At 36.3% G+C, this 26,029-nt stretch overlaps 1 protein-coding gene across 1 annotated transcript in view; it reads left to right on the forward strand.

The window, feature by feature from the left end:
• LOC149801545 (alpha-aminoadipic semialdehyde dehydrogenase-like) overlaps positions 1 to 26,029 on the forward strand; it is a 144,645-nt gene that overhangs the window by 41,779 nt on the left and 76,837 nt on the right. Inside the window, exon 10 of the mRNA XM_089955745.1 lies at positions 7,181 to 7,220. Within this exon, the coding sequence (XP_089811871.1) occupies positions 7,181 to 7,220 (40 nt within the window). The remainder of the gene's footprint in view (positions 1 to 7,180; positions 7,221 to 26,029) is intronic.

Here is a 26,029-nt window from a genome sequence, read left to right on the forward strand (position 1 = left end):
CGGATCACTGCCATCTCACCTCTGTCTGCGTGGGTTCGAGTCCAAGGCTCGGCTAGCGTGGGTACGTGGGAAAGCCTGCCAGTAGTTTCTCGTGGGTCGATGGTTCTTCCCTGGGTTTTCCAGGGTTCTTCCTCCACCAGTTATACTGGCCGCCATGTATAGCCTATCTTGTGCTGAAAAATGGCGTTAAACCCTAGAACAACAACAACAAAAAGACTACACGACAAATACTACACAACAGTTTCCAAATATTGAGCAAATATTGTTTTCAGTTTAGTTATTACTTGCATCTTGTTACATTTTGATTTGATTATCCTTTTTAAGAAGCTGGCATGAATACAAATTAAAGTTCACAGCATCGCACATGATATCTCCATCTGTAGTTCATTGATTTTTCAGGTTAGCATCATTAAATGTAGCTAAAAGTAACTAATTAATTTTGTTAGCGTCATTAAATGTAGCTAAAAGTAACTAATTAATTTTGTTAGTATCATTAAATGTAGCTTTGTTGTTGTTGTTGTTGTGGGGTTTAACACCATTTTTCAGCACTTGATTGGCTATACATGGCGGCCAGTATTAATGGTGGAGGAAGAACCTGGGAAAACCCAGGAAAGAACCACCGACCCACGAGAAGCTACTGGCAAGCTTTCTCACATACCCACATTGGCTGAATCTTAGACTCGAACCGCCGCAGACAGAGGTGAGATGGCAGTGATCCGTAACGAAGAGCGCTTTAGACCACTCGGCCACTCGGGGCCCCTTAAATGTAGCTAAAAGTAACTAATTAATTTTGTTAGCATCATTAAATGTAGCTAAAAGTAACTAATTTTGTTAGCATCATTAAATGTAGCTAAAAGTAACTAATTCATTTTGTTAGCATCATTAAATGTAGCTAAAAGTAACTAATTCATTTTGTGCAGAAAGTATTTCAACACCATTCAGATTGACATAGAACTAACACAACAGGGCAGTCTGTTTGAATCAGACATTTCGATGCTGTCATGACCTGTGGAAGAGTTAATTTGTTTATTAAGTGGTCAGCTTTCATATTTGGCCATAATGCAGTTGCCTCACTTTCCCATGGCGGATTACATGTACACAGGTGAGTCTTTTGCAACATGTATATCAAATGAACGGTGTTGCGCTGTGTGAATAATGTCTAACTCATTCATGCATGAAATGAATTCGGTAATTTTAGCAGTATTTCCAGATGCTGACTTGAAAATTCAATAAAAAACGGGCACATATATTATTCATGATATTATGTTGAACAAACTATAAACATTTTGTTGCCAAAGAACACTTACAAGCTGCGTATTTAGACGGTGTTTACTGTAGCCAGCAGTATGAAATAACTGATATTGTTCCCTTAATTGCCATTAAGTTCTGATGGGAAAAAAAGAAGCTTTTACCCACATCGTTGTAGTGATCAATTTCTCCTGGACAGCCATCATAATTCTTTTTCAAACTTGAATGTAAATGCCTCCTGTAATGTAAACTTAGTTGTGATATGAGTATCTATGATAGATATGCTTGAATTTACTGTACACTAAATAGCCTGATGCTGTACTGTACAATAAATAGCCTGATGCTTTACTGTACACTAAATAGCATGATGCTTTACTGTACAATAAATAGCCTAATGCTGTACTGTACAGTAAATAGCCTGATGCTTTACTGTTCAACAAATAGCCTGATGCTTTACTGTTCAACAAATAGCCTGATGCTGTACTGTACAACAAATAGCCTGATGCTTTTGTACATCAGCTTAGTTACAGTTTCATAAAGCTGAATTTTTTCTTATTCTTATTTTTTTTTTCTTGTTTAAGCTGTACTGTATTACTTACAAGCTGAACACATCATGCCTATCAGTAATGTCTGGTCTATCACCTGAATTTGCTACGTCATGTTGTTTCTCAAGGTCATAAAATCTATTCTGAATGTACCAATTTCTGTTAATAGATTGCTTCATATTTTAATGGCTTTTAGGTATCCCTGGTTACTTATCTTCTCTGAACTGCAGTGGAAGAGGTTTGGCTTCCTAGGTTGTAAATCCCTGTTATTGCCTGTTTATTGTTATTTTTTGCATTTATTATAGGGTCATTAAACATATTTGCATTGTTCATTTTGATTATTGCAGCAATGCTGACTCGTTTGTCTTTCAGTCTGTTAAATTTATGAAGCTTTTAGTTCCTTCATGTTAATTATGATGAAGTTGGGCTATAAAGCCAAACTTGAAATAATAGGAAAATAAGAAAAGCACAGTGATAGTATTTAATAACCCAGGTTAATTACATCCATTCTTATTTTTTTAGATAAAAAGCATTCTTTGGCAGCAATTTACTTTTGTTTTGTAAATGGATCAATTCCAAAATGAAGATAATTGCTGCACATTTAAAAAAAATTACATATCTTTAATCAGGGCCAGTACAAGCTATGTACGAACAGTGCACTTGCACGGGGAGCTATTTTTGGAGGGGAGATAAATCAGAGGATGAAATGGGTGCAAAAATCAGACAAGGGAGCTAAAAGGGAACAAAATCTTTGTTTTTTCATCATATTTGGTTATAACTTACTTTAATTTTAAATTTTCTTTTCTTTACATGTTTCAGAAGTTTGAATACAGATCAGTTTGGGGGTTAGGGTGCCAAATGTCTGTATTGCACAATACTATGTATTTTAATGCTCCAGCCTTGTCATTGAAAATAATGTCATTTTCTGAGTTGATGAATTAATCTATAGGTTTTGTCAGTTGAAAGTTAAAATAATGCATAATCACTCTCTTTCTCTCACTGTCACTCTCTCTTTCCCACTCATTTTTATGTGTAATAATTTCATTTTTTCACAAAAATTTGGAGGATACATTTTCAAACTAGAAAGCCTTTTAGAGATGTAGAGTTTTGATAAACATGTCATAACAGCATGTATTTGCTGCTGTGATAGATTTCAGTTTCATGTGCTGATGTGAAAGAGGAATGGGGAAAGTAAAAATATATGATTTGCTTTATATGCAACGAGAAAACAATTTTATGCAAAAACTTAGCCTCATTGCATTTGTCAGTCCATTTTATAAGTTCAGAATTTTTCACAAATTAATATCTTTAAGTTATTCATTTTACATGTATGATGTTTGGTTTGTGAAGAGAATGTTTTTTTAAAAAAATATCAGTGCTAAAATTAGCATATAAAATGTTAACAAATGTAATGACTGACTTCAGATTAGGACAGGTACTTCTTGGCATATTGCTACGTTAAATGAAAAATATGATGAATAATGAACAAAGTAAATGTTTTCAAGGAAGTTACTTCGTTTATGACATGAATGGCCACTGGTAGAGCACAGCCTCTCAGATAATGTCATTTTTTAAGTCTACAGATAAAGCTACAGAAGATTATATTCTGTCATAGCTTGCATATCTTTTCTTCTTAATTATGTCTGCATTCAGTGCCATGTTATTGTCAAATAAACTTGAGAAAGAATTATAACATACCCACCATTATATCCCTTGTACTTAATTGTGTGGATGTATGCTATAAATAGTATGGCATTTATTTGTAATCACTGTCTTCAGCATTTATTCAATTTGATACATTTAATTAAGCTGTTTAATTGACATAAACTTGATGAATGCATTGATAATTATCGTACACATGTATCTTGTGCATTTATGATAAGATGAGGCTTTTCATCGTTTACTTTCAACCATTTGTTTGAAGGGGGCCTTGGAAATAGTATTAAAGGGAAACTATGACAGATTAATAACCAGTTCAGAAAGCACTTTTATGAAATATTATTTCTTGAGAAAGAATGTCGAAGTTACCAATTAATGGACAGTTCCAGTTGCTTAGTGGTTAGAGTGTCTGCCTCGGATGCAGGAGGTTGTGGGTTCAATCCCCGGCAGAGTCATACCAAAGACTTATTAAAGGTGGGACATCATGTTACATGTCTGCAGCATGATGCCCCAGTGCTAGACATCACTATAAACTGCCACAATTGTAGCAGTATTGATTATTCCACAAGTTTTTACAAGATTCAAGCAGTAAATAGCCTGTGGTTAGACAGTATGATTCACTCATCCCAAGGTACATTGCTTAATGGCAAATAAAACAAACCTGCAGAAGAGCTGCTGTTGTGATTTAATTTATCAGTTTGCATGTAAAATTAACACGTCATAAGCAAAGAAAACAAACCCTGTTGATGGCATAACACGTCAAAAGTAAAGAAAACAAACCCTGTTGATGGCATAACACGTCAAAAGCAAAGAAAACAAATCCTGTTGATGGCATAACACGTCAAAAGTAAAGAAAACAAACCCTGTTGATGGCATAACATGTCAGAAGCAAAGAAAACAAACCCTGTTGATGGCATAACATGTCAGAAGCATAGAAAACAAACCCTGTTGATGGCATCAGTTTCGCTAGGTTATTAGTCTGCACATCAGTATTTATCTTTAAAAAGTGTACATGTCAATCTACAAGTATCTAGGATGACTTTTGAGACCATTCGTGATATATAAAAAAACTCTTCAAAAATGCTACTTAGAAAATTGATACAAAATTATGTGTATGTGTGTTTGATTAGGATTTTTTTTAGTAGCTTTAACAATTTTTCAGTCATATCGCTATGATGTCTGCAGTGTGGCAGTTTATAGTGATGTCTAGCACTGGGGCATTATGCCGCAGACAAGTAGCATGATGTCCCACCCAGTCACATTATCCTGACACCAGGTCGACTAGTCCTAACACTAACCTCTTAATGCTGAGTGCCAAGTGAGGCAGCTGTTAGTACCATTTTTTGTAAGTCTTTGGTATGACTTGGATGGCTTCAAACCCACGACCTCCCGCTTCTGAGGCGGACATTCTAACCACTAGGCCTCCAGAGCGGTCATTAAAAATTGTACAGTTCATGTTAAAATAAAGATGTGAAAAATTAATAATGGTTTTTTTAAGATAGAATTTTTCATTTTGCATGTTGACATAGCAACTGCCAGAAGTATACCTTCTAAATTTTCAATTGCTGTGATTGGAAGAAACTCATACATTATGTGAATGAGAACTTGTGCATTGGTAGCCATCAGGACTTGAGCGATTCTGTGTCACTTCATTTGGATATGAATACGATTTTGTTGTTAATTTGTTTGACATTTATTGTTCTTTTCACTGTATGGAATACAATATTACCGACTTTCATATGATCATTAAAAAAGTATGTTGTGTGAACTGCAAGAGAAATAAGGACATGAATGTGTAGATTCCAGTAATGTATTAGTGAAGTAAAAACTGATATTCATTGCACATAATTTTAGAGGTGCTGTAATTATCATAATATTATCTAAAATTTTATTTGGCATTACCTGTATGTATCACATTATCTTTGATAGAAGAAGGAAGTGTTTATGATTAACTGAATGATCACATTTTTTTCCATATAATAAAGTAATCATATTGCTCCAAGAAGAGATAATGATGTAAAGAAATCTGTCTGTCTGTCTCTCAAAACCTCTTTAGAGCATTCTTACAAGGGTCATAAAAAGTAAACCATGCCCATATATTTTGAGACCATGTTCACTCCACAGTGGTTATTGAATGCAACTCCATCAAGTTGTACAGAGAAATGGTGTAGGTATTTTACTTAATCTTTTCAAATCTCCACTCACACCACAACATGCAGAGTTTCAAAAAAAAAATCATGTGAGCTGTACTGTATATCATTGAAGTAGTTCACTGTTACCCATATTTCATGCATACTAGAATTATCAAACCCAATAATTGCATGCATCTCTATTAGGACCATACTGTTGCAACAAAAAAGGAGGTCACTTTAATCTGCATTTTACATTGTGCTTGCATGGTTAAGTTTTTTTCATTAGCTCAAAACCATGTAGTTGTTTTTATCATGAACAGATGCTGTTATATCTGGAAACATGAAACTTGGTGATGGGATCTAGATGAGTGCTACAGCCTCATCATAAACATACATCCATCACAGCTCACTGTCTGTTTTTGTTTCTTCTCTATTTACTGTTCGATTTCATGCATGAGTCATTAAACTAGATGAATGTATTCATCTTTATAAGTATCATGCCTGTACAAAAAATGTCACTGTTTTTGGATTTAGCTCACGATCATGTTTTTGTATGTTATGTACATACTGTTTTATGTTGAATCATGAAACTTAGTGAGGGGATGCATTTTGATGAGCACTACTCCATTATATCAGAAGTAGGTTGTTGTGGCTCATATCTTTTGATTCACTGACTTGGTTTAATTTTTTGTATAATGCAAGTCTTGAGCTAAATGCCAGAAACTTCGTCCAAGTCCATACTTATGTTCTTCTGGTGTATGGAGCTGTGGTAAATCAGTAGAGTGTAGATCATGGGTTTCATGCCAGGCTTCCATGTTATGTCGTAGATCATGGGTTTCATGCCAGGCTTCCACGTTATGTCGTAGATCATGGGTTTCATGCCAGGCTTCCATGTTATGTCATAGATCATGGGTTTCATGCCAGGCTTCCACGTTATGTCGTAGATCATGGGTTTCATGCCAGGCTTCCACGTTATGTCGTAGATCATGGGTTTCATGCCAGGCTTCCACGTTATGTCGTAGATCATGGGTTTCATGCCAGGCTTCCACGTTATGTCGTAGATCATGGGTTTCATGCCAGGCTTCCACGTTATGTCGTAGATCATGGGTTTCATGCCAGGCTTCCATGTTATGTCGTAGATCATGGGTTTCATGCCAGGCTTCCATGTTATGTCGTAGATCATGGGTTTCATGCCAGGCTTCCATGTTATATCCTTGGGAAATGCACTTAGCTTCCATTTCCACATTATTTGGTCAGATTAATTATTAATCAGTCATTGATTGTTTAAAGAAACTGATGATCAGTTCTAAGATTGTATCCATTTCCAAACACTATAAACATTATATGCTTTCTTAACATAATATACATGTAATCAACGTATGGTAGCTGTGGTGTATAATACAGTGCATACTTATTTATGAATGTCTACTATGGATGGAGTTTTTCAGATTCTAACAAAAGTAGTAGAGATTGTTGACTGTTTTGAAACTGGTCTGTTATTTCTTTACATAGTAACTACTAAAATAAGTTGTAGACTTTTCTCTTCCATCAGAGGTTGTATCTTTGATTTAAAATTATTTTTTCTTTGATAATTAGGTTGGCCACAAAGTTTCCATGATGGTTCAAGAAAGATTTGGTAGGTGCTGCCAGTATTATTTCAGTTTTTTGAATCTGCAAGCACAAAAGCTTAACCATTGGTATGATTTATCTATTCATATATGTATCTGTCAATTTTATCTGTCTACTTATCTACCTACCTATGCATCCATTCACCCACTGACACATGTACCTACCTACCTACCTATTTACTTCAGATTCAAGGTGGACATATTTAAGTTTATCAAACAAATTTTCACAAGTTCTTAGGAGCCAGAGTAATTGGAAAGTGTTTAGATTTGCTGACAAGTTTAATATTGCTAAAGTTATGCATAAAAGTGATGAAAATGCCATATAATTATTTTTGGTAAACTATTAAAAATATGCTTAGTTTTATGTTGATATAGATACTTCATTTGGTATAATATGTTCTTCCAGTTCATGACATTTATCACACTTCATTTGGTATAATATGTTCTTCCAGTCCATGACACTTGCCACACTTCATTTGGTATAATATGTTCTTCCAGTCCATGACACTTACCACACTTCATTTGGTATAATATGTTCTTCCAGTCCATGACACTTACCACACTTCATTTGGTATAATATGTTCTTCCACTCCATGACACATGCCACACTTCATTTGGTATAATATGTTCTTCCAGTCCATGACACTTACCACACTTCATTTGGTATAATATGTTCTTCCACTCCATGACACTTACCACACTTCATTTGGTATAATATGTTCTTCCAGTCCATGACACTTACCACACTTCATTTGGTATAATATGTTCTTCCACTCCATGACAGATGCCACACTTCATTTGGTATAATATGTTCTTCCACTCCATGATACTTACCACACTTCATTTGGTATAATATGTTCTTCCAGTTCATGACACTTACCACACTTCATTTGGTATAATATGTTTTTCCAGTCCATGACACATGCCACACTTCATTTGGTATAATATGTTCTTCCAGTCCATGACACTTACCACACTTCATTTGGTATAATATGTTTTTCCAGTCCATGACACTTACCACACTTCATTTGGTATAATATGTTCTTCCAGTCCATGACACATGCCACACTTCATTTGGTATAATATGTTCTTCCAGTCCATGACACATGCCACACTTCATTTGGTATAATATGTTCTTCCAGTCCATGACACTTACCACACTTCATTTGGTATAATATGTTCTTCCACTCCATGACAGATGCCACACTTCATTTGGTATAATATGTTCTTCCACTCCATGATACTTACCACACTTCATTTGGTATAATATGTTCTTCCAGTTCATGACACATGCCACACTTCATTTGGTATAATATGTTTTTCCAGTCCATGACACATGCCACACTTCATTTGGTATAATATGTTCTTCCAGTCCATGACACTTACCACACTTCATTTGGTATAATATGTTTTTCCAGTCCATGACACATGCCACACTTCATTTGGTATAATATGTTCTTCCAGTCCATGACACTTACCACACTTCATTTGGTATAATATGTTCTTCCAGTCCATGAGACATGCCACACTTCATTTGGTATAATATGTTCTTCCAGTCCATGACACTTACCACACTTCATTTGGTATAATATGTTCTTCCACTCCATGACAGATGCCACACTTCATTTGGTATAATATGTTCTTCCACTCCATGATACTTACCACACTTCATTTGGTATAATATGTTCTTCCAGTTCATGACACTTACCACACTTCATTTGGTATAATATGTTCTTCCAGTCCATGACACATACCACACTTCATTTGGTATAATATGTTTTTCCAGTCCATGACACTTACCACACTTCATTTGGTATAATATGTTCTTCCAGTTCATGACACTTACCACACTTCATTTGGTATAATATGTTCTTCCAGTCCATGACACATGCCACACTTCATTTGGTATAATATGTTTTTCCAGTCCATGACACATGCCATACTTCATTTGGTATAATATGTTTTTCCAGTCCATGACACATGCCACACTTCATTTGGTATAATATGTTCTTCCAGTCCATGACACATACCACACTTCATTTGGTATAATATGTTTTTCCAGTTCATGACACTTACCACACTTCATTTGGTATAATATGTTTTTCCAGTCCATGACACTTACTACACTTCATTTGGTATGATATGTTTTTCCAGTCCATGACACTTACCACACTTCATTTGGTATAATATGTTCTTCCAGTCCATGACACATACCACACTTCATTTGGTATAATATGTTTTTCCAGTCCATGACACATACCACACTTCATTTGGTATAATATGTTCTTCCAGTCCATGACACTTACCACACTTCATTTGGTATAATATGTTCTTCCAGTCCATGACACTTACCACACTTCATTTGGTATAATATGTTCTTCCAGTCCATGACACTTACCACACTTCATTTGGTATAATATGTTCTTCCACTCCATGCTACATGCCACACTTCATTTGGTATAATATGTTCTTCCCGTTCATGACACATGCCACACTTCATTTGGTATAATATGTTTTTCCAGTCCATGACACTTACCACACTTCATTTGGTATAATATGTTCTTCCAGTCCATGAGACATGCCACACTTCATTTGGTATAATATGTTCTTCCAGTCCATGACACTTACCACACTTCATTTGGTATAGTATGTTTTTCCAGTCCATGACACATGCCACACTTCATTTGGTATAATATGTTCTTCCAGTCCATGACACATGCCACACTTCATTTGGTATAATATCTTTTTCCAGTCCATGACACTTACCACACTTCATTTGGTATAATATGTTCTTCCAGTCCATGAGACATGCCACACTTCATTTGGTATAATATCTTCTTCCAGTCCATGACACATGCCACACTTCATTTGGTATATGTTCTTCCAGTCCATGAGACATGCCACACTTCATTTGGTATAATATGTTCTTCCAGTCCATGACACATGCCACACTTCATTTGGTATATGTTCTTCCAGTCCATGAGACATGCCACACTTCATTTGGTATAATATGTTCTTCCAGTCCATGACACATGCCACACTTCATTTGGTATAATGTTTTTCCAGTCCATGACACTTACCACACTTCATTTGGTATAATATGTTCTTCCAGTCCATGACACATGCCACACTTCATTTGGTATAATATGTTCTTCCAGTTCATGACACATGCCACACTTCATTTGGTATAATATGTTTTTCCAGTCCATGACACTTACCACACTTCATTTGGTATAATATGTTCTTCCAGTCCATGACACATGCCACACTTCATTTGGTATAATATGTTTTTCCAGTTCATGACACTTACCACACTTCATTTGGTATAATATGTTCTTCCAGTCCATGAGACATGCCACACTTCATTTGGTATAATATGTTCTTCCAGTCCATGACACTTACCACACTTCATTTGGTATAATATGTTCTTCCAGTCCATGACACTTACCACACTTCATTTGGTATAATATGTTCTTCCAGTCCATGACACATGCCACACTTCATTTGGTATAATATGTTCTTCCACTCCATGATACTTACCACACTTCATTTGGTATAATATGTTCTTCCAGTTCATGACACTTACCACACTTCATTTGGTATAATATGTTCTTCCAGTCCATGACACATACCACACTTCATTTGGTATAATATGTTTTTCCAGTCCATGACACTTACCACACTTCATTTGGTATAATATGTTCTTCCAGTTCATGACACTTACCGCACTTCATTTGGTATAATATGTTCTTCCAGTTCATGACACTTACCACACTTCATTTGGTATAATATGTTCTTCCAGTCCATGACACATGCCACACTTCATTTGGTATAATATGTTTTTCCAGTCCATGACACATGCCACACTTCATTTGGTATAATATGTTTTTCCAGTCCATGACACATGCCACACTTCATTTGGTATAATATGTTCTTCCCGTTCATGACACATACCACACTTCATTTGGTATAATATGTTTTTCCAGTCCATGACATTTACCACACTTCATTTGGTATGTTCTTCCAGTCCATGACACTTACCACACTTCATTTGGTATAATATGTTCTTCCACTCCATGATACTTACCACACTTCATTTGGTATAATATGTTCTTCCAGTCCATGACAGTTACCACACTTCATTTGGTATAATATGTTCTTCCAGTCCATGACACTTACCACACTTCATTTGGTATAATATGTTCTTCCACTCCATGATACTTACCACACTTCATTTGGTATAATATGTTCTTCCAGTTCATGACACTTACCACACTTCATTTGGTATAATATGTTCTTCCAGTCCATGACACATACCACACTTCATTTGGTATAATATGTTTTTCCAGTCCATGACACTTACCACACTTCATTTGGTATAATATGTTCTTCCAGTTCATGACACTTACCACACTTCATTTGGTATAATATGTTCTTCCAGTTCATGACACTTACCACACTTCATTTGGTATAATATGTTCTTCCAGTCCATGACACATGCCACACTTCATTTGGTATAATATGTTTTTCCAGTCCATGACACATGCCACACTTCATTTGGTATAATATGTTTTTCCAGTCCATGACACATGCCACACTTCATTTGGTATAATATGTTCTTCCCGTTCATGACACATACCACACTTCATTTGGTATAATATGTTTTTCCAGTTCATGACACTTACCACACTTCATTTGGTATAATATGTTTTTCCAGTCCATGACACTTACCACACTATTCATTTGGTATAATATGTTCTTCCAGTCCATGACACTTACCACACTTCATTTGGTATAATATGTTCTTCCAGTCCATGACACTTACCACACTTCATTTGGTATAATATGTTCTTCCACTCCATGCTACATGCCACACTTCATTTGGTATAATATGTTCTTCCCGTTCATGACACATGCCACACTTCATTTGGTATAATATGTTTTTCCAGTCCATGACACTTACCACACTTCATTTGGTATATGTTCTTCCAGTCCATGTGACATGCCACACTTCATTTGGTATAATATGTTCTTCCAGTCCATGACACTTACCACACTTCATTTGGTATAGTATGTTTTTCCAGTCCATGACACATGCCACACTTCATTTGGTATAATATGTTCTTCCAGTCCATGAGACATGCCACACTTCATTTGGTATAATATGTTCTTCCAGTCCATGACACTTACCACACTTCATTTGGTATAATATGTTCTTCCAGTCCATGAGACATGCCACACTTCATTTGGTATAATATGTTCTTCCACTCCATGATACTTACCACACTTCATTTGGTATAATATGTTCTTCCAGTCCATGAGACATGCCACACTTCATTTGGTATAATATGTTCTTCCAGTCCATGACACTTACCACACTTCATTTGGTATAATATGTTCTTCCACTCCATGACAGATGCCACACTTCATTTGGTATAATATGTTCTTCCACTCCATGATACTTACCACACTTCATTTGGTATAATATGTTCTTCCAGTTCATGACACTTACCACACTTCATTTGGTATAATATGTTCTTCCAGTCCATGACATATACCACACTTCATTTGGTATAATATGTTTTTCCAGTTCATGACACTTACCACACTTCATTTGGTATAATATGTTCTTCCAGTTCATGACACTTACGACACTTCATTTGGTATAATATGTTCTTCCAGTCCATGACACATGCCACACTTCATTTGGTATAATATGTTTTTCCAGTCCATGACACATGCCACACTTCATTTGGTATAATATGTTTTTCCAGTCCATGACACATGCCACACTTCATTTGGTATAATATGTTCTTCCAGTCCATGACACATACCACACTTCATTTGGTATAATATGTTTTTCCAGTTCATGACACTTACCACACTTCATTTGGTATAATATGTTTTTCCAGTCCATGACACTTACTACACTTCATTTGGTATGATATGTTTTTCCAGTCCATGACACTTACCACACTTCATTTGGTATAATATGTTCTTCCAGTCCATGACACATACCACACTTCATTTGGTATAATATGTTTTTCCAGTCCATGACACATACCACACTTCATTTGGTATAATATGTTCTTCCAGTCCATGACACTTACCACACTTCATTTGGTATAATATGTTCTTCCAGTCCATGACACTTACCACACTTCATTTGGTATAATATGTTCTTCCAGTCCATGACACTTACCACACTTCATTTGGTATAATATGTTCTTCCAGTCCATGACACTTACCACACTTCATTTGGTATAATATGTTCTTCCACTCCATGCTACATGCCACACTTCATTTGGTATAATATGTTCTTCCTGTTCATGACACATGCCACACTTCATTTGGTATAATATGTTTTTCCAGTCCATGAGACATGCCACACTTCATTTGGTATAATATGTTCTTCCAGTCCATGACACTTACCACACTTCATTTGGTATAGTATGTTTTTCCAGTCCATGACACATGCCACACTTCATTTGGTATAATATGTTCTTCCAGTCCATGATACTTACCACACTTCATTTGGTATAATATGTTCTTCCAGTCCATGACACTTACCACACTTCATTTGGTATAGTATGTTTTTCCAGTCCATGACACATGCCACACTTCATTTGGTATAATATCTTTTTCCAGTCCATGACATTTACCACACTTCATTTGGTATAATATGTTCTTCCAGTCCATGAGACATGCCACACTTCATTTGGTATAATATGTTCTTCCAGTCCATGACACATGCCACACTTCATTTGGTATATGTTCTTCCAGTCCATGAGACATGCCACACTTCATTTGGTATAATATGTTCTTCCAGTCCATGACACATGCCACACTTCATTTGGTATATGTTCTTCCAGTCCATGAGACATGCCACACTTCATTTGGTATAATATGTTCTTCCAGTCCATGACACATGCCACACTTCATTTGGTATAATGTGTTTTTCCAGTCCATGACACTTACCACACTTCATTTGGTATAATATGTTCTTCCACTCCATGACACATGCCACACTTCATTTGGTATAATATGTTCTTCCAGTTCATGACACATACCACACTTCATTTGGTATAATATGTTTTTCCAGTCCATGACACTTACCACACTTCATTTGGTATAATATGTTCTTCCAGTCCATGACACATGCCACACTTCATTTGGTATAATATGTTTTTCCAGTTCATGACACTTACCACACTTCATTTGGTATAATATGTTTTCCAGTCCATGACACATGCCACACTTCATTTGATATAATATGTTCTTCCAGTCCATGACACTTACCACACTTCATTTGGTATAATATGTTCTTCCAGTCCATGAGACATGCCACACTTCATTTGGTATAATATGTTCTTCCAGTCCATGACACTTACCACACTTCATTTGGTATAATATGTTCTTCCAGTCCATGACACTTACCACACTTCATTTGGTATAATATGTTCTTCCAGTCCATGACACATGCCACACTTCATTTGGTATAATATGTTCTTCCACTCGATGATACTTACCACACTTCATTTGGTATAATATGTTCTTCCAGTTCATGACACTTACCACACTTCATTTGGTATAATATGTTCTTCCAGTCCATGACACATACCACACTTCATTTGGTATAATATGTTTTTCCAGTCCATGACACTTACCACACTTCATTTGGTATAATATGTTCTTCCAGTTCATGACACTTACCACACTTCATTTGGTATAATATGTTCTTCCAGTTCATGACACTTACCACACTTCATTTGGTATAATATGTTGTTCCAGTCCATGACACATGCCACACTTCATTTGGTATAATATGTTTTTCCAGTCCATGACACATGCCACACTTCATTTGGTATAATGTGTTTTTCCAGTCCATGACACATGCCACACTTCATTTGGTATAATATGTTCTTTCCGTTCATGACACATACCACACTTCATTTGGTATAATATGTTTTTCCAGTTCATGACACTTACCACACTTCATTTGGTATAATATGTTTTTCCAGTCCATGACACTTACCACACTTCATTTGGTATAATATGTTCTTCCAGTCCATGACACTTACCACACTTCATTTGGTATAATATGTTCTTCCACTCCATGATACTTACCACACTTCATTTGGTATAATATGTTCTTCCAGTTCATGACACTTAGCACACTTCATTTGGTATAATATGTTCTTCCAGTCCATGACACATACCACACTTCATTTGGTATAATATGTTTTTCCAGTCCATGACACTTACCACACTTCATTTGGTATAATATGTTCTTCCAGTTCATGACACTTACCACACTTCATTTGATATAATATGTTCTTCCAGTTCATGACACTTACCACACTTCATTTGGTATAATATGTTCTTCCAGTCCATGACACATGCCACACTTCATTTGGTATAATATGTTTTTCTAGTCCATGACGCATGCCACACTTCATTTGGTATAATATGTTTTTCCAGTCCATGACACATGCCACACTTCATTTGGTATAATATGTTCTTCCCGTTCATGACACATACCACACTTCATTTGGTATAATATGTTTTTCCAGTTCATGACACTTACCACACTTCATTTGGTATAATATGTTTTTCCAGTCCATGACACTTGCCACACTTCATTTGGTATAATATGTTCTTCCAGTCCATGACACTTACCACACTTCATTTGGTATAATATGTTCTTCCAGTCCATGACACTTACCACACTTCATTTGGTATAATATGTTCTTCCACTCCATGCTACATGCCACACTTCATTTGGTATAATATGTTCTTCCCGTTCATGACACATGCCACACTTCATTTGGTATAATATGTTTTTCCAGTCCATGACACTTACCACACTTCATTTGGTATAATATGTTCTTCCAGTCCATGTGACATGCCACACTTCATTTGGTATAATATGTTCTTCCAGTCCATGACACTTACCACACTTCATTTGGTATAGTATGTTTTTCCAGTCCATGACACATGCCACACTTCATTTGGTATAATATGTTCTTCCAGTCCATGACACATGCCACACTTCATTTGGTATAATATCTTTTTCCAGTCCATGACACTTACCACACTTCATTTGGTATAATATGTTCTTCCAGTCCATGAGACATGCCACACTTCATTTGGTATAATATATTCTTCCAGTCCATGACACATGCCACACTTCATTTGGTATATGTTCTTCCAGTCCATGAGACATGCCACACTTCATTTGGTATAATATGTTCTTCCAGTCCATGACACATGCCACACTTCATTTGGTATAATATGTTCTTCCAGTTCATGACACTTACCACACTTCATTTGGTATAATATGTTTTTCCAGTCCATGACACTTACCACACTTCATTTGGTATAATATGTTCTTCCAGTCCATGACACTTACCACACTTCATTTGGTATAATATGTTCTTCCACTCCATGACAGATGCCACACTTCATTTGGTATAATATGTTCTTCCACTCCATGATACTTACCACACTTCATTTGGTATAATATGTTCTTCCAGTTCATGACACTTACCACACTTCATTTGGTATAATATGTTTTTCCAGTCCATGACACATGCCACACTTCATTTGGTATAATATGTTCTTCCAGTCCATGACACTTACCACACTTCATTTGGTATAATATGTTTTTCCAGTCCATGACACTTACCACACTTCATTTGGTATAATATGTTCTTCCAGTCCATGACACATGCCACACTTCATTTGGTATAATATGTTCTTCCAGTCCATGACACATGCCACACTTCATTTGGTATAATATGTTCTTCCAGTCCATGACACTTACCACACTTCATTTGGTATAATATGTTCTTCCACTCCATGACAGATGCCACACTTCATTTGGTATAATATGTTCTTCCACTCCATGATACTTACCACACTTCATTTGGTATAATATGTTCTTCCAGTTCATGACACATGCCACACTTCATTTGGTATAATATGTTTTTCCAGTCCATGACACATGCCACACTTCATTTGGTATAATATGTTCTTCCAGTCCATGACACTTACCACACTTCATTTGGTATAATATGTTTTTCCAGTCCATGACACATGCCACACTTCATTTGGTATAATATGTTCTTCCAGTCCATGACACTTACCACACTTCATTTGGTATAATATGTTCTTCCAGTCCATGAGACATGCCACACTTCATTTGGTATAATATGTTCTTCCAGTCCATGACACTTACCACACTTCATTTGGTATAATATGTTCTTCCACTCCATGACAGATGCCACACTTCATTTGGTATAATATGTTCTTCCACTCCATGATACTTACCACACTTCATTTGGTATAATATGTTCTTCCAGTTCATGACACTTACCACACTTCATTTGGTATAATATGTTCTTCCAGTCCATGACACTTACCACACTTCATTTGGTATAATATGTTTTTCCAGTCCATGACACTTACCACACTTCATTTGGTATAATATGTTCTTCCAGTTCATGACACTTACCACACTTCATTTGGTATAATATGTTCTTCCAGTCCATGACACATGCCACACTTCATTTGGTATAATATGTTTTTCCAGTCCATGACACATGCCACACTTCATTTGGTATAATATGTTTTTCCAGTCCATGACACATGCCACACTTCATTTGGTATAATATGTTCTTCCAGTCCATGACACATACCACACTTCATTTGGTATAATATGTTTTTCCAGTTCATGACACTTACCACACTTCATTTGGTATAATATGTTTTTCCAGTCCATGACACTTACTACACTTCATTTGGTATGATATGTTTTTCCAGTCCATGACACTTACCACACTTCATTTGGTATAATATGTTCTTCCAGTCCATGACACATACCACACTTCATTTGGTATAATATGTTTTTCCAGTCCATGACACATACCACACTTCATTTGGTATAATATGTTCTTCCAGTCCATGACACTTACCACACTTCATTTGGTATAATATGTTCTTCCAGTCCATGACACTTACCACACTTCATTTGGTATAATATGTTCTTCCAGTCCATGACACTTACCACACTTCATTTGGTATAATATGTTCTTCCACTCCATGCTACATGCCACACTTCATTTGGTATAATATGTTCTTCCCGTTCATGACACATGCCACACTTCATTTGGTATAATATGTTTTTCCAGTCCATGACACTTACCACACTTCATTTGGTATAATATGTTCTTCCAGTCCATGAGACATGCCACACTTCATTTGGTATAATATGTTCTTCCAGTCCATGACACTTACCACACTTCATTTGGTATAGTATGTTTTTCCAGTCCATGACACATGCCACACTTCATTTGGTATAATATGTTCTTCCAGTCCATGACACATGCCACACTTCATTTGGTATAATATCTTTTTCCAGTCCATGACACTTACCACACTTCATTTGGTATAATATGTTCTTCCAGTCCATGAGACATGCCACACTTCATTTGGTTTAATATGTTCTTCCAGTCCATGACACATGCCACACTTCATTTGGTATATGTTCTTCCAGTCCATGAGACATGCCACACTTCATTTGGTATAATATGTTCTTCCAGTCCATGACACATGCCACACTTCATTTGGTATATGTTCTTCCAGTCCATGAGACATGCCACACTTCATTTGGTATAATATGTTCTTCCAGTCCATGACACATGCCACACTTCATTTGGTATAATGTTTTTCCAGTCCATGACACTTACCACACTTCATTTGGTATAATATGTTCTTCCAGTCCATGACACATGCCACACTTCATTTGGTATAATATGTTCTTCCAGTTCATGACACATGCCACACTTCATTTGGTATAATATGTTTTTCCAGTCCATGACACTTACCACACTTCATTTGGTATAATATGTTCTTCCAGTCCATGACACATGCCACACTTCATTTGGTATAATGTTTTTCCAGTTCATGACACTTACCACACTTCATTTGGTATAATATGTTTTCCAGTCCATGACACATGCCACACTTTATTTGGTATAATATGTTCTTCCAGTCCATGACACTTACCACACTTCATTTGGTATAATATGTTCTTCCAGTCGATGACACTTACCACACTTCATTTGGTATAATATGTTCTTCCAGTCCATGACACATGCCACACTTCATTTGGTATAATATGTTCTTCCACTCCATGATACTTACCACACTTCATTTGGTATAATATGTTCTTCCAGTTCATGACACTTACCACACTTCATTTGGTATAATATGTTCTTCCAGTCCATGACACATACCACACTTCATTTGGTATAATATGTTTTTCCAGTCCATGACACTTACCACACTTCATTTGGTATAATATGTTCTTCCAGTTCATGACACTTACCGCACTTCATTTGGTATAATATGTTCTTCCAGTTCATGACACTTACCACACTTCATTTGGTATAATATGTTCTTCCAGTCCATGACACATGCCACACTTCATTTGGTATAATATGTTTTTCCAGTCCATGACACATGCCACACTTCATTTGGTATAATATGTTTTTCCAGTCCATGACACATGCCACACTTCATTTGGTATAATATGTTCTTCCCGTTCATGACACATACCACACTTCATTTGGTATAATATGTTTTTCCAGTCCATGACATTTACCACACTTCATTTGGTATAATATGTTCTTCCAGTCCATGACACTTACCACACTTCATTTGGTATAATATGTTCTTCCACTCCATGATACTTACCACACTTCATTTGGTATAATATGTTCTTCCAGTCCATGACATTTACCACACTTCATTTGGTATAATATGTTCTTCCAGTCCATGACACTTACCACACTTCATTTGGTATAATATGTTCTTCCACTCCATGATACTTACCACACTTCATTTGGTATAATATGTTCTTCCAGTTCATGACACTTACCACACTTCATTTGGTATAATATGTTCTTCCAGTCCATGACACATACCACACTTCATTTGGTATAATATGTTTTTCCAGTCCATGACACTTACCACACTTCATTTGGTATAATATGTTCTTCCAGTTCATGACACTTACCACACTTCATTTGGTATAATATGTTCTTCCAGTTCATGACACTTACCACACTTCATTTGGTATAATATGTTCTTCCAGTCCATGACACATGCCACACTTCATTTGGTATAATATGTTTTTCCAGTCCATGACACATGCCACACTTCATTTGGTATAATATGTTTTTCCAGTCCATGACACATGCCACACTTCATTTGGTATAATATGTTCTTCCCGTGCATGACACATACCACACTTCATTTGGTATAATATGTTTTTCCAGTTCATGACACTTACCACACTTCATTTGGTATAATATGTTTTTCCAGTCCATGACACTTACCACACTATTCATTTGGTATAATATGTTCTTCCAGTCCATGACACTTACCACACTTCATTTGGTATAATATGTTCTTCCAGTCCATGAGACATGCCACACTTCATTTGGTATAATATGTTCTTCCACTCCATGCTACATGCCACACTTCATTTGGTATAATATGTTCTTCCCGTTCATGACACATGCCACACTTCATTTGGTATAATATGTTTTTCCAGTCCATGACACTTACCACACTTCATTTGGTATATGTTCTTCCAGTCCATGTGACATGCCACACTTCATTTGGTATAATATGTTCTTCCAGTCCATGACACTTACCACACTTCATTTGGTATAGTATGTTTTTCCAGTCCATGACACATGCCACACTTCATTTGGTATAATATGTTCTTCCAGTCCATGAGACATGCCACACTTCATTTGGTATAATATGTTCTTCCAGTCCATGACACTTACCACACTTCATTTGGTATAATATGTTCTTCCAGTCCATGAGACATGCCACACTTCATTTGGTATAATATGTTCTTCCAGTCCATGACACTTACCACACTTCATTTGGTATAATATGTTCTTCCACTCCATGACAGATGCCAGACTTCATTTGGTATAATATGTTCTTCCACTCCATGATACTTACCACACTTCATTTGGTATAATATGTTCTTCCAGTTCATGACACTTACCACACTTCATTTGGTATAATATGTTCTTCCTGTCCATGACATATACCACACTTCATTTGGTATAATATGTTTTTCCAGTCCATGACACTTACCACACTTCATTTGGTATAATATGTTCTTCCAGTTCATGACACTTACGACACTTCATTTGGTATAATATGTTCTTCCAGTCCATGACACATGCCACACTTCATTTGGTATAATATGTTTTTCCAGTCCATGACACATGCCACACTTCATTTGGTATAATATGTTTTTCCAGTCCATGACACATGCCACACTTCATTTGGTATAATATGTTCTTCCAGTCCATGACACATACCACACTTCATTTGGTATAATATGTTTTTCCAGTTCATGACACTTACCACACTTCATTTGGTATAATATGTTTTTCCAGTCCATGACACTTACTACACTTCATTTGGTATGATATGTTTTTCCAGTCCATGACACTTACCACACTTCATTTGGTATAATATGTTCTTCCAGTCCATGACACATACCACACTTCATTTGGTATAATATGTTTTTCCAGTCCATGACACATACCACACTTCATTTGGTATAATATGTTCTTCCAGTCCATGACACTTACCACACTTCATTTGGTATAATATGTTCTTCCAGTCCATGACACTTACCACACTTCATTTGGTATAATATGTTCTTCCAGTCCATGACACTTACCACACTTCATTTGGTATAATATGTTCTTCCACTCCATGCTACATGCCACACTTCATTTGGTATAATATGTTCTTCCTGTTCATGACACATGCCACACTTCATTTGGTATAATATGTTTTTCCAGTCCATGACACTTACCACACTTCATTTGGTATAATATGTTCTTCCAGTCCATGAGACATGCCACACTTCATTTGGTATAATATGTTCTTCCAGTCCATGACACTTACCACACTTCATTTGGTATAGTATGTTTTTCCAGTCCATGACACATGCCACACTTCATTTGGTATAATATGTTCTTCCAGTCCATGACACATGCCACACTTCATTTGGTATAATATCTTTTTCCAGTCCATGACACTTACCACACTTCATTTGGTATAATATGTTCTTCCAGTCCATGAGACATGCCACACTTCATTTGGTATAATATGTTCTTTCAGTCCATGACACATGCCACACTTCATTTGGTATATGTTCTTCCAGTCCATGAGACATGCCACACTTCATTTGGTATAATATGTTCTTCCAGTCCATGACACATGCCACACTTCATTTGGTATATGTTCTTCCAGTCCATGAGACATGCCACACTTCATTTGGTATAATATGTTCTTCCAGTCCATGACACATGCCACACTTCATTTGGTATAATGTGTTTTTCCAGTCGATGACACTTACCACACTTCATTTGGTATAATATGTTCTTCCACTCTATGACACATGCCACACTTCATTTGGTATAATATGTTCTTCCAGTTCATGACACATGCCACACTTCATTTGGTATAATATGTTTTTCCAGTCCATGACACTTACCACACTTCATTTGGTATAATATGTTCTTCCAGTCCATGACACATGCCACACTTCATTTGGTATAATATGTTTTTCCAGTTCATGACACTTACCACACTTCATTTGGTATAATATGTTTTCCAGTCCATGACACATGCCACACTTCATTTGGTATAATATGTTCTTCCAGTCCATGACACTTACCACACTTCATTTGGTATAATATGTTCTTCCAGTCCATGAGACATGCCACACTTCATTTGGTATAATATGTTCTTCCAGTCCATGACACTTACCACACTTCATTTGGTATAATATGTTCTTCCAGTCCATGACACTTACCACACTTCATTTGGTATAATATGTTCTTCCAGTCCATGACACATGCCACACTTCATTTGGTATAATATGTTCTTCCACTCCATGAAACTTACCACACTTCATTTGGTATAATATGTTCTTCCAGTTCATGACACTTACCACACTTCATTTGGTATAATATGTTCTTCCAGTCCATGACACATACCACACTTCATTTGGTATAATATGTTTTTCCAGTCCATGACACTTACCACACTTCATTTGGTATAATATGTTCTTCCAGTTCATGACACTTACCACACTTCATTTGGTATAATATGTTCTTCCAGTTCATGACACTTACCACACTTCATTTGGTATAATATGTTCTTCCAGTCCATGACACATGCCACACTTCATTTGGTATAATATGTTTTTCCAGTCCATGACACATGCCACACTTCATTTGGTATAATATGTTCTTCCCGTTCATGACACATACCACACTTCATTTGGTATAATGTTTTTCCAGTTCATGACACTTACCACACTTCATTTGGTATAATATGTTTTTCCAGTCCATGACACTTACCACACTTCATTTGGTATAATATGTTCTTCCAGTCGATGACACTTACCACACTTCATTTGGTATAATATGTTCTTCCACTCCATGATACTTACCACACTTCATTTGGTATAATGTTCTTCCAGTTCATGACACTTACCACACTTCATTTGGTATAATATGTTCTTCCAGTCCATGACACATACCACACTTCATTTGGTATAATATGTTTTTCCAGTCCATGACACTTACCACACTTCATTTGGTATAATATGTTCTTCCAGTTCATGACACTTACCACACTTCATTTGGTATAATATGTTCTTCCAGTTCATGACACTTACCACACTTCATTTGGTATAATATGTTTTTCTAGTCCATGACGCATGCCACACTTCATTTGGTATAATATGTTTTTCCAGTCCATGACACATGCCACACTTCATTTGGTATAATATGTTCTTCCCGTTCATGACACATACCACACTTCATTTGGTATAATATGTTTTTCCAGTTCATGACACTTACCACACTTCATTTGGTATAATATGTTTTTCCAGTCCATGACACTTGCCACACTTCATTTGGTATAATATGTTCTTCCAGTCCATGACACTTACCACACTTCATTTGGTATAATATGTTCTTCCAGTCCATGATACTTACCACACTTCATTTGGTATAATATGTTCTTCCACTCCATGCTACATGCCACACTTCATTTGGTATAATATGTTCTTCCCGTTCATGACACATGCCACACTTCATTTGGTATAATATGTTTTTCCAGTCCATGACACTTACCACACTTCATTTGGTATAATATGTTCTTCCAGTCCATGTGACATGCCACACTTCATTTGGTATAATATGTTCTTCCAGTCCATGACACTTACCACACTTCATTTGGTATAGTATGTTTTTCCAGTCCATGACACATGCCACACTTCATTTGGTATAATATGTTCTTCCAGTCCATGACACATGCCACACTTCATTTGGTATAATATCGTTTTCCAGTCGATGACACTTACCACACTTCATTTGGTATAATATGTTCTTCCAGTCCATGAGACATGCCACACTTCATTTGGTATAATATGTTCTTTCAGTCCATGACACATGCCACACTTCATTTGGTATATGTTCTTCCAGTCCATGAGACATGCCACACTTCATTTGGTATAATATGTTCTTCCAGTCCATGACACATGCCACACTTCATTTGGTATATGTTCTTCCAGTCCTTGAGACATGCCACACTTCATTTGGTATAATATGTTCTTCCAGTCCATGACACATGCCACACTTCATTTGGTATAATATGTTCTTCCAGTTCATGACACTTACCACACTTCATTTGGTATAATATGTTTTTCCAGTCCATGACACTTACCACACTTCATTTGGTATAATATGTTCTTCCAGTCCATGACACATGCTATACTTCATTTGGTATAATATGTTTTTCCAGTTCATGACACTTACCACACTTCATTTGGTATAATATGTTTTTCCAGTCCATGACACTTACTACACTTCATTTGGTATAATATTTTTTTCCAGTCCATGACACTTACCACACTTCATTTGGTATAATATGTTCTTCCAGTCAATGACACATACCACACTTCATTTGGTATAATATGTTTTTCCAGTCCATGACACTTACCACACTTCATTTGGTATAATATGTTCTTCCAGTCCATGAGACATGCCACACTTCATTTGGTATAATATGTTCTTCCACTCCATGATACTTACCACACTTCATTTGGTATAATATGTTCTTCCAGTTCATGACACTTACCACACTTCATTTGGTATAATATGTTCTTCCAGTCCATGACACATACCACACTTCATTTGATATAATATGTTCTTCCAGTCCATGACACTTACCACACTTCATTTGGTATAATATGTTCTTCCAGTCCATGACATTTACCACACTTCATTTGGTATAATATGTTCTTCCAGTCCATGACACATGCCACACTTCATTTGGTATAATATGTTCTTCCAGTCCATGACACATGCCACACTTCATTTGGTATAATATGTTCTTCCAGTCCGTGACACTTACCACACTTCATTTGGTATAATATGTTCTTGCAGTCCATAAGACATACCACACTTCATTTGGTATAATATGTTTTTCCAGTCCATGACACATGCCACACTTCATTTGGTATAAGATGTTCTTCCACTCCATGACACATGCCACACTTCATTTGGTATAATATGTTTTTCCAGTCCATGACACATACCACACTTCATTTGGTATAATATGTTCTTCCAGTCCATGACACTTACCACACTTCATTTGGTATAATATGTTCTTCCAGTCCATGACACATGCCACA

Source organism: Sinohyriopsis cumingii, chromosome 4 (genome assembly GCF_028554795.1).
Source record: "Sinohyriopsis cumingii isolate HCF-2022 chromosome 4, ASM2855479v2, whole genome shotgun sequence".
Classification (NCBI taxonomy): domain Eukaryota; kingdom Metazoa; phylum Mollusca; class Bivalvia; order Unionida; family Unionidae; genus Sinohyriopsis; species Sinohyriopsis cumingii.